Source organism: Lactuca serriola, chromosome 5 (genome assembly GCF_051521515.1).
Source record: "Lactuca serriola cultivar US96UC23 chromosome 5, Lser_US96UC23_V15, whole genome shotgun sequence".
NCBI lineage: Eukaryota > Viridiplantae > Streptophyta > Magnoliopsida > Asterales > Asteraceae > Lactuca > Lactuca serriola.
Genome location: NC_136412.1, coordinates 6,634,038 through 6,645,272, shown reverse-complemented (window position 1 = coordinate 6,645,272; position 11,235 = coordinate 6,634,038). Strand labels below are relative to the sequence as shown.

Sequence of the window (11,235 nt, the reverse complement as noted above, 5' to 3'; positions counted from 1 at the left end):
CACGTAAAGTTTCCAACTTTACGTGTACAACCACATGAATGAGGGAAATAAGACTAAAATATGCACAATAAGGGTAGATCCATGGCTAATAAGCAATGTAACCCCAAAAAGACAGTGGATCTGGACTCTTCAACACCCCAACACTCAGATCCAAAGGTATTTCGGCTTAATAATACAATCAAGCAAGCATAAAGCTTGGAACAAGCATCAAATAGCCCTTAAAAGAGTTCTAATGGAAGTTTAAGCATGAAACCAGAAGAGAACTCCGAAAATACCTGAATAAGTTCACACTTGATCTTGGATCTTGGCACTAGAACTCGTTTCCTTGCTTCCTTCTTCTTCTCCTTCTTCACCCCTTCACAAAATGGAACAAGATCACTTATAAGCTCACAAGAGGAAGGTTTAGGGTTTCTCACAGAGCTCTCAGGGGGAAAGTGACGAGATGGAGGCTATAATGGGGTTTAAATAGTGAGCAAAACCCGGGGAGTTAGGGTTTCACCCAGACGGATGGACTCGCCGAGTCGCCGGCTTCCGCGTGCACAAGATGAGCGACCCGACTCGGCGAGTCAGGCTAGAACTCGCCGAGTCCCTCTTGAAAACTTAGCCCAAAACACATTAATTAACATACCGGAAACGGGTCGTTACACAAGAGCTCCCCCTCGTCCCAAGCCTTTTGCTCCTCAATCTTCCTCAAAAAATCCACTAAAATATGAAATATTAGCCTCTCTTTCTCTCACACAAGGATATAACTCGATTAGGGTTTCTATCAGAGTGTTAAGATGATAAGGGAGGCGGAAATGAAGGCTTAAGGTCCTTTAAATAGGACACAAACCCTGAAAATTAGGGTTTTCTCACTCAGCTCCTACTCGCCGAGTTGGGGTCCTCCAACTCGTCGAGTAGACTCTAAAAATCACGCGGCTATTAACTCATCTACTCGGCGAGTTGGGGCATCCAACTCGTCGATTTGCTCTAACATCATGAATGCAAATTAATTAAATATTATACCTGGGAGTCGGGATGCTACATGAAAACTGAATTTAAGGCGTCGAGTATGAAGGAGACAGAAGGTGTTGATGAGTTTGCTGTGAATGTGATCAACACAGTAAGTACTTTGTGCACTCTGGGAGACACCATAGAAGAGTCCTATATGGTGAAGAAGCTGCTAAGGGCGGTGCCATCTAAGTTTCTTCAAATTTCCTCTACGCTGGAGCAATTTGGGGACTTAGATCAATAATGACAGTCGAGGAGGTGATTGAAAGATTGAAGGCCCACGAAGAAAGGATGAAAGGTCATGGAGAGAAAACTTCTCTTGACTCATAAGGATTGGTCAGAGAGGAATAAGACGAAAACAGAGGGAGACACCAAACAAAAGTCGAATAGAGGTGGTTTTGGAAGCTCATGTGGCCGAGGCAATGGTAGAGCGAAAAATGGTGGCCGTGGTGGTCGTGGAAAAGGTGTTTCATACCATCAAAAGGAAGGAAATCATCAAACATCTGGTAGTCAAGACAAAAGTGGAATCCAATGCTATAATTGTCAAGAGTTTGGACACTATGCAGCCAAATGCAAGAATCCAAGAAGAGAAAGGAATCAAGAAAGTAATTCAATACAAGATCATCGTGAGAATGAGCATGCTTTACTCTTGTCAACTTTCGAACATGGTGAGAAAGTGTTCCTAAAAGAAGAGAATGTGACCCCACAGTTAAGATCACAAGGTAACTCATTCAACCAGTCATGTATGTATTATCTATATACAGGGGATAGTAACCACATGACATTTTATGTGAATGGGAACTTGATTACATGGGATTCACAAAAACAAAGATGTGTGGCTTTATCCTCTTGTGAAGCATAATTTATGGCAGCCACTCTGGCAGCTTGCCAAGGAATTTTGGCTTCGAAGGCTTCTTGGTGAAATTACATGGAAATGTGTGCCACCTGTAGCATTGTCTGTTGATAATCGTTCATCCCTTGATCTCATGAAGAACCCAGTCTTTCATGGAAGGATCAAGCACATAGATATATGGTTTCACTTCATTCGTGAGTGCATAGAGAATGGAGAAATAATAGTGAGACATGTAAGTAGTAAGGAACAAAAGGCTGACATACTCACCAAGACACTGGGAATAGTCAAACATGAAGAGATGTGAAGTCTCATTGGAGTCAAGAAGGTTTGAGCCTCTAAATTAAGGGGTAAAATATTGAGAAGTAATTCAGAATCATGTTACAAAGAGTATTTGCACGTGTCCTTTGTTTTAGTGTGGAATAAATTAAACTATGTGTTTGAAAGTCTTGGTCATAATCCTAGTGGAGTCGCTTCCTATTTTTATGCAATTTCTTTAGTTTAAATAGACTAGCATTGTGTACGTGATGTATTGTCAATTTTCCTGTTTCAATTCAATAAGAAAAGCTTAAAGCTTTGGCATAACCTGTTTTCTCTGTTTGGTTATTACTATTGTGGTTTGAGACAAACTAACAGGAGGAAGACGGAGTAGAGAGAAATCAACGTTGGGAGGCTGTCCAAAGGTTTTCAGCGAGTTCCGAAAAGAGAGATAGATGCGACGAGAAGAAAGAGTCAAGAAATATGAAGCAGATGGATGTCCAAGGGTTTTTAGTGGGTTCTGTCGCTGGCAATCTGGTGGTTCCGACATGATTCGGTGATATTGATGGTCGTGATTTGGTATCTCCGGTGGCCGCGGGGGGGGGGGGGGGGGGGGGGGGGGGGGCTAAGTTTACTTTCTCTATCAGATATGAGGAAATGCGAGATTGTTGTGTAGGGTTAGGAGTAACGGTGGGACCCATGTATATTAATTGATTTTTTTAATTAATAAATAAAAAAACTGAAAGAGAAAATACAAAGGGTAATATGCAAAGGACGAAAAACACAATAAAATAATATGTTCGGGACTGTCCGAGTGCCAAAAACGTTAGGGACCCAACACAAATTTACTCAAACCACAAGGACGATTTCAATAATTTGTTCTAAATTTATTTAATGTGGTGCAGGTTATGCGTCCGCAATTTTATAGTATATACTATATGGTATTTTACCAATTATACATATATTAGCAAAGATCAAAGGATTATATAGAGTAAATTTTAGTTTCAGTATCTTACTGTGATTGGCACAAATCTGAAGTTTTATAGCCATACTTTTAAATTTTTGAAATGAATTCACCATCCTTACAACTACCATGGGAGAGAAAACAGATGTAAATTGTCATTTTACTTGTACTTGACAAAAATACCTGACAGTTTACTGGCTTGGGGATATCTGGACTCAGTCGTGTCTCAAATGGGGTTTGGAATTAAATGGATAAGTTGGATCTTAGGGTGTTTTGCTTCTACCCGTGCCTCACTGTTGTTAAATGGTGCTCCTACAAAGGAATTACCCATCACTAAAGGGGTCTGTTAAGGAGGCCCACTCTCCCCATTCCTTTTTATAATAGCAATGGAAGGTCTAAATATTGCCATGAAGGATGCTTGCGGTAAAGGTCTATTCCATGGAATTAACATCCCAAAGAGTAATACTAGCCTTTCTCACCTCTTCTACGCCGATGATGCGATGTTTTTTGGTGAATGTACGATAGGAAATCTTAAAAACTTGGCTAGAGTTCTTCGTTGTTTCCATGCTTCTTCTGGTTTAAAAGTAAAATTCTTTAAGTCAAAGGTGTTTGGAATTGGTGTATCCGATCGTGAACTAACATCTAGCGCTAGTCTACTTGAATGTGACGCATGTGCTTTTCCTTTCACCTACTTGGGGGTCCCGGTAGGAGCCAATATGAACCTCATTAAAAATTGGAAACCTATTATTGATCATATTCAAGTTAGGTTTTCTTCTTGGAAATGCAAATACTCTTTCTATCCGCATGCGTCTCACCCTTGTGAAGTTGGTAAAGGGAAGCCTTCCACTTTATTTCTTTTCCATATTTAAAGCACCTATCGAAGTGATTGACATTGGAGAAACCACAAAGGAGATTCTTGTTGGGTGGAAATGAGGGAAAAAGTAAAATCCACTGGGTAGCTTGGAAGAAAATACAAGCCAAAAAAGAAAATAGAAGCCTTGGTGTGGGATCTTTACGTGCCCTAAATTATGCACTTCTAATGAAATGGATCTAGAGGCTAAAAGGTCCCCTGAACTCAATATGGAAAACTATCATTATGGGAATACATAACATCTATAGGAAGCCATTGTCATCGTTATCTAAAAAGTCTTTAAACATGGTTTGGGGTAACATTGTTAAGGTAATGGGTGATATAGAGTCACTTGGGATTGCTCCAAGTAATATGTTTTCTGTGAATGTAGGTAATGGAGAACACACTTGCTTTTGGACGGATGTATGGTTTGGAAGTTCAACACTCTTCGATCGATTCCCACACCTATTCATTTTGGAGAAATGCAAATCTACCTATATAGCGGAAAGGAATTGCAATGAAGATTTCAATGCAGCCTGGAAAAGAAAGCCTTCAACTTTGTTCGAGGCTGACGAGCTCTCCCGAATTCACTTGATTATCGACTCGACTGAACTTTCCAGGGAACGGGACTCCTGACGTTTTACATTATCCCCCGATGGTAAATTCTGAGTGGACCTGATTAGGGAATATATTGATCTAAAATTGACATTCAGGGGCGGAACTTAGAAGGGGCTAGGGGGGTCATGGCCCCCTAAGTTTTTATCTTCTGAATATCAACTACTTGTATTATCCATAATTATGCAAGTTAATTTTAAAAGAATCAGACTCATCGGCCCTTCCATATTTTTGTTATCAGCCAATTTAACTAAAAAAGTCCTAACTAACATCATATTATTATAAACATTATCAACTGAGAAATCGGAAATTAAAAAACAAATTCTATGAAAATACCAAAAGATTGATTTTTAAATCGCGACTTCAAGATTTAAAATAAGAAACCCTAAAGTCACCCTCTCCATCACCGGGGTTTGGTCATCTCCTTTTAGTCGCTTTCTTGTTCTCTATCTTTCTCTCCTAAGTGACACGCCGGACCAGACAACATCGTTGTTTCCTTTGTTCTTCCTGTCGGAGTGCTACGAATTCATCACCGGGGTAGGCACTCCTCTCATATCTCTCTTTCATATGCTCAAAGGTATGGCGCTTTCACTTCTCTGTTTCTCTCATTTTATCTAACAAAGTAAAATAAACAAAAATAAAAAGTTGAAATCTGATCACAAAGTAAAATAAGCAAAAAGAACTTGGAAGTCTATGAACTTCATGAGTTGTCTCTGTCTAATAGCTAGCATACGTGTAGACAGTTGAAAACTCTTGTCTATGGTTTATGGGTGGATAAAACATAGGGGTAAAATGGGAATCTGCAATTGGACTCATCGGTGCTGCAATCTGCTTGATACCCTGTAACTTCTTGAACCAGATAAACATCGAGGATTATAGTCTCACATCTTATTGAAATGTTAAAGGTAGATTCGGTGATCTCGGTGGAGTTCGAATGGCTAAACTTCATGAGTAAAATATAGAATTGTATTGGTCATTTGGAGTCTTTTTTCTTTCGTTTCTTTTTTGTATTCTGTTTTTGTTTTAAGTTTTCTTTCCAGCTTGGCTCCTTGCTCAACTTGGTTAATAAAATCTCGCCGGTTAAAAAAAAAATTAACGGCTCTACTCTGTTGGGACCAAAATGCAACTTATGTCAACCATATGATCATCCATGTCAAATTTTCAAAATTAGGATCAAAGCTACAAATTTGTGCTAAACGTAGGGACTAAAACTGTAATTTACTCTGTAAACTTTAAAACAAGTACTGGTTTTGGGTTTCATTTAATTGGCCTCAAAAACTCACCATTCATGAACACACAGACACTGTTGATGATGCATGGAAGCAGGAAGGTCAAACTGAAGACTGCCATGCAAAAAGATTTTGTACCTCACTTTTGTCGTTTCTTTCTATTAAACTTTTTACCTCACCAAAATAAATAAACTTTAATTTCATATATCCATTTATGTTTTAGTTTTGTTGCTTATGAAATTTCTAATTCTGGGATCATGTAAAAAACGGTCGACGGTTTTTCAATGATTTTTTATATAAAAAAAAGTTATATATATTATTAATATATGAAATATGAAAATAAACTATCTATTATTCGAGTACTAATTTTAGTATTTATGACGATTTGATTTGTGTTCGTTGGAAATTTTTTTGTATTTTTCCACCAAGTGTTGATGTCATTAACAGTTCAAGAAATTAAGCCAACGTTGTGAAAGTTAGTAAACTTTGAAATTCATAATTTAAGTTTCTATTTCCAAGACAAAAGGTAGTTGGGATTTTAAATCATGCCAATAATTAATAATGTAATATTTTTACGATCTATTTGAGTACTAATTTTAGTTCGTTGATCAGTGTTAATTAAATTTTGTGACAACGACATCTTTTATGCATCAACATTTAATGTTGAGAAAATTACACGGATGGTCCCTATGGTTTGTGCTTACTTGCACGCTTGGTCCCTAGAAAGATTTTTTAACTCGGACCATCTCTGAAACTTTAATTTGTTACCCACCTAGTCCCTCTGTTAACTTTTCCGTTTGTTTAGGTGTTAGTAACCCCCACAGCAGGGGTATTTTTGTCCTTTCACCATTGTAAGGCCTCTAAAACCCACCCCCTTCATTCTTTTTCTCAATTATGCTTTCTCACTTATTCCCTTCGCCTTCTTCTCCATGCGATCCAGTTACAAATTGGAGAAGCTATTACTAATGGAAAAAATTGGCCAATAAAAAACTGTAGAAATTATTTGCACACCTAAATCACTATATTTGAGATCGAGCTTTATGTTATTATACAAACTCAAATTAGAAATTAACCTCAAATAGAAGAGTAAGTTTTCAATGGTAACTAGATTTCGAAATAGATGTGATGAAATCAACATCTTGCACATAAAAATCAAAGTCTACAACAAGATAAGAAGAAAATAGACTCACTTCTTTTCTATTAAAACATTTACCAAAGAACCATAATCTAAAAACCAACCAAAAACACAAGAAAAGCAAAACCCACTTCCATTAACAATCAGATGAGCATTTATGAAAAGTAAAATAGAAAAATGGCCATAAAAACGAACCTGAGTATCTGCAAAGATCAAAACTTTAGGTTTTCCGTTCAACTCTTAATCAATAATCGATTTACAGTTCCAAATAATTGAAGTGGGAGATATAATAGAAGGAAGGAAGAAGGGAGTGATCTACCCCTTCCAAAATTGTGGTGGAGGATAATACAGAGAAAAGGGGGAAGAATATGGAGAATTTGAGGAATCGAGGGTAAAGTTAAACTTCACGTTCTTTTATTATTATATTGATCTCAAAGAAAAAAAAAACATAAGGCTTCTTTGGTTCCAACATGTACATCATGGTTTTAGCTTTTAAGGCAACTCAGAAAATTTATTTTCTTGTCTTTCCTCACCATCTTGTCTAGATTGTTTGGATCGCATACACCAGGAGAAGAAGACGAAGGAAACAAATGAAAAGAAGAAACTGGAAAAAAAATGAAGGGATGGTTTTAAAGGCCTTGCAATGGTGAAAGGACAAAAATGCCCCCACTATGAAAACAAACAGAAAAGTTAACAGAGGGACTGGGCAGATAACAAATTAAAGTTTTGGGGGTGATCCGAGTTAAAAAAAATCTTTTTAGGGACCAAACATGTAAGTAACGACAAACCACAGGGACCATCCGTGTAATTTTCTCTTTAATGTTCATGCATGCAACACGAATTAAAACCTCTATAAAAGCATCGTTTTTCTTCCCCAAAAACATTGCGTGCAAAAATGTCATCTTTTTCAGCTAAAGTTCTCTATTTTTTGATCACCGGTGCTCTTCTTTCCGCAGTCTCGACCAGGAAGCTAGCGTTGATTCCAGCAACGGAGGTGGAAGAAAATGCTTTATCTGGAAGCTTTGGTATCGGAGCTGGAGCCAACATGGGTCGTGGTGGCCTTCTAGGAGGAGCAATTCCTGGGATGAATACGGGTGTCGCCGGTGGAATCGGTGGTAGTTTCGGACCTGGTGTTGGAATTCCGGGAGGCGGACTTGGTGGCCCCGGCGGCGGATCCAGGGGTCTTGGTCAAGGATTTGGTGGCGGTGGAGTGTTTGGAGGTGGTGGGTCGAATGGTGGTCAGGGTTTCGGAAGTGGAGGTGTAGCTGGTAGCAGTGGTGGTATAGGCGGAGATCAAGGGTTTGGTGGTGGTGGGCTTGGCCGGAGCATTGGACTTGGTGGTGGAATTGGAACAGGTAACACCGGTTTGGGTAACGCAGGAATTGGTGCGGGGATTGGCGCCGGTATTGGTGGTGGTGGTCTAGGTGGGATTGGCAGCGGTGGTGTTGGTGGAGGAGGTATGGATGGGCAGCCGTAAGCATGTGTCCGGCGTGTTTTGCAAGCATAGGGATTTTGTGTTTTAATGGATGTTATCAGCTTAATTAAGGAGCTAAATTTGTGATAAATAAGAATTTTTCCATGCATGCTTCAGTGATGCAGATCGATGCAGTTTTCATATTATAATTTATTTTGGTAGAATTTGATGCATGCAATGCAGCCATCCAATTACCATTTTTATTTATTTACGAAAAATTGGTACTAAAAATATAAAATTTATATAGCCTAAAAGTTACTGATCAGTGATAGAAATAAGAGGAGCTCAGTTCTAGAACTAGATCAACTAGATGCGGAACCGAAAAATAAAGAACCGAATTTATAGATATAAAGTAACCGGAAACCAAGTCAAATTGCGTATTTGGTTCCAAATCGGTCCGACTCCAACGATTATTTTGCTCAACGCCCCAAAGTCCCAAATAGGCAAACACTCAAACCATCAAACGAGTGTAGGTTAATAACTTTTTTGGTGGTTTAAGCATCACAAGAATATCTTTCTCATTATCATTGAGGCTTTTATTTGTTTTAAACACTATGTAAAACTTAGAATCCCTAACAAAAATAAATTCAGTTGAAATTTGTTCGGTTTAACTTGCAAAATAATTTGTTTTAATACTTAACCATGAAACATTTGAGTTAACAAAAAGTTAACAGTAAAAATACTTTTTGAACGTTGTTCTTTTTTTTTTTTTTGCAATAATTTAGTAGGATGGATGATATGTTTTCCTTGGTTCACATTTGTCCTATTAGCTCCATGTTTTTTTTTAGAAAAGACAAATATCATTAAAGAAGACACGTAGCAAGAAGCTACAACAACCGAAAAATCAACAATACAAACAAAAACAGAGCAAGGGAACGAGAAAAACAGAACAAGGGAAAAAAAATAAACATGATTAAGATGAGAGACGAGTGAAAGGCAATATACTCCACTCGATCCAATTCTCACAACCAAGTCCACCTCTGTGCTTGCACAAAACATAAGAGAGAGAGAGAGAGAGAGAGAGAGAATATTGTCTGCAATTTTCGTCGGATGCACTCCAATTCCCTTGAAGATCTTATCATTCCTGGTTTGCCATAAATTCCAGATGAGACATGAAACATCATGTTTAGTATTAATTTCTTCCTAGGACAATTTCCCCAGATAGCCGCGTAATCTATGAATTCTCTCACATTGGTGAACCCAATCTCTTCAATTCCGCACCATTTAAGTATCCAATATTGTATCTCCCTAGAATACTCACATGTAACACCTATATGATCCACAGTTTTGTCACCTTATTATACATAGGACAAAAATTATGGGGGATGTTAATTCCCCTAGTTGCCAAAGTATATGCCACCGGAATTCTTCCCAGCACAGCTCTCCATATGAATCCACTTGCTTTCAAAGGGATTAACTTGGACCATCAAATTGTCGGCCCTTTGAACGGAATCAATTTTAATTCCAATAGATTTCTCATTGTTTTCACAATATATTCACCCGTGGGGTTGAGAATGAATCTGAAACCATATTTGGAATTTTTCTTAATGGTCATGTTACCAATGTCCAAATATAGCTCCAACAATTCATTCAGTTCAATACTACCGGTTGGTTCATGTCTCCACATCCATGAAAACCCGTTACTAGAAAATCTATCCTCCAATCAACAGTTTTTAACTGTTACTAGCGCTAACAGATGAGGGAATTTGAGATGAAGTGGAATATTACTGCACCACATGTCTTTCCAAAACAGAATATTATTGTGCAAACCAGGAGTGAGAGCAAAAATATCCTTAAAGTCGATATATAGCTTTTTAAAGTTAACTATTTCTCTTTCTTTTATTCCTTTTTCTAAACTTTTCCTGAATTATATGCAAATGGTTATATATTTTCTTTCCTTCATTTCACAGACTCAATTTTGATTAAATAACTAAAAAATATAAAGCATTAAATTTAAATAGTATCATGATATACGAAATGGATTTATTTATATGAATTTATCTTGAAAATAGATCCATTTTATTCACCTTAAAATGGATTACCCTATTCACCTAAAGTATATCAAGTGAAAATGATTACCTTAAGTGTTTAAAGATTCACATTGAAAATAGGTATATATGTGCACATAAGAGATGATGGGGAAATAGATGCCACATGGGAGGGTTATCGCACAAAATGGGTCAGTATTCACGCCTTTCCTGTGCATGTCGCAACGTCTTTTACGTTGTTACTTCACTCATACCCTCCGAAAGACACGTAAATTGATTTTTGTACACTAAAAAACTACCATTGTCATAGAAAATATTATGGCCTTTTAAGAAAAACCTTTAATGATTAAGTAAGAAAAAATATATCATAAATAACCACAAAAATAAACATCTCATATATTACCCACTCTTTTCAAAAGTATAAGAAAATTACCGCGATGTTTGAAAATCTGGATCTTCAAATTTATACTCTACTGCTTTCGTAATGTTTTCGAAGTGATGATTTCCAAAGATAGCTTTTTCAAAGTCCTCTATTTAAGGTGATATCCTTTTCACAATATTGTTCATAGCTTCGAAAATTTCCCTTTGAAAATCTATGAAAAAATGCTTTAAAACATTTTCGAAAATCATTATACAAGTCTTTAATTTGATGAAGTTCCTTCTTCGAAATCTTTTTGCAAAAAGATGGACATTATTCTTTCTTCGAAAATCATAGACTATTTTCGAATTCTCTTATGACTTTTTAACTAATCTTAATTTTTTTTTTTTTGGGGTGGGGGGGGGGGGGTGGTTGGGACAAAAAATCCATGTGTGTGTGCTCTAAGATATTACAAAAACATGAAAAATGGAGCCAACGAATCAAACACTCATGTATATGATATG

At 37.3% G+C, this 11,235-nt stretch overlaps 2 protein-coding genes across 4 annotated transcripts; both read left to right on the top strand.

The window, feature by feature from the left end:
- Positions 1-3,448: 3,448 nt before the first annotated feature.
- On the top strand, positions 3,449-3,931 carry LOC145049308 (uncharacterized). Its single transcript, XM_078997734.1, has one exon. The coding sequence runs from the start codon at positions 3,449-3,451 to the stop codon at positions 3,929-3,931; it is 483 nt and encodes a 160-aa protein (XP_078853860.1).
- A 442-nt stretch (positions 3,932-4,373) lies between these two features.
- LOC145051885 (uncharacterized) lies at positions 4,374-8,489 on the top strand. Of its 3 annotated transcripts, none has more exons than XM_078999717.1 (2): positions 4,374-5,064; positions 7,848-8,489. In XM_078999717.1, the coding sequence occupies exon 2, from the start codon at positions 7,937-7,939 to the stop codon at positions 8,366-8,368; it is 432 nt and encodes a 143-aa protein (XP_078855843.1). In that variant the 5' UTR covers positions 4,374-5,064; positions 7,848-7,936; the 3' UTR covers positions 8,369-8,489. The 3 variants fall into 3 exon arrangements, with proteins under 3 accessions (XP_078855843.1, XP_078855842.1, XP_078855844.1); XM_078999716.1 differs by having other exon boundaries at positions 4,374-5,104; XM_078999718.1 differs by lacking the exon at positions 4,374-5,064 and adding an exon at positions 7,526-7,663.
- Positions 8,490-11,235: the final 2,746 nt, after the last annotated feature.

What these genes read in the sequence shown, in the direction of transcription:
- LOC145049308 (XM_078997734.1), top strand. Translation starts at nt 3,449, where the DNA reads ATGGAAGGTCTAAATATTGCCATGAAGGATGCTTGCGGTAAAGGTCTA.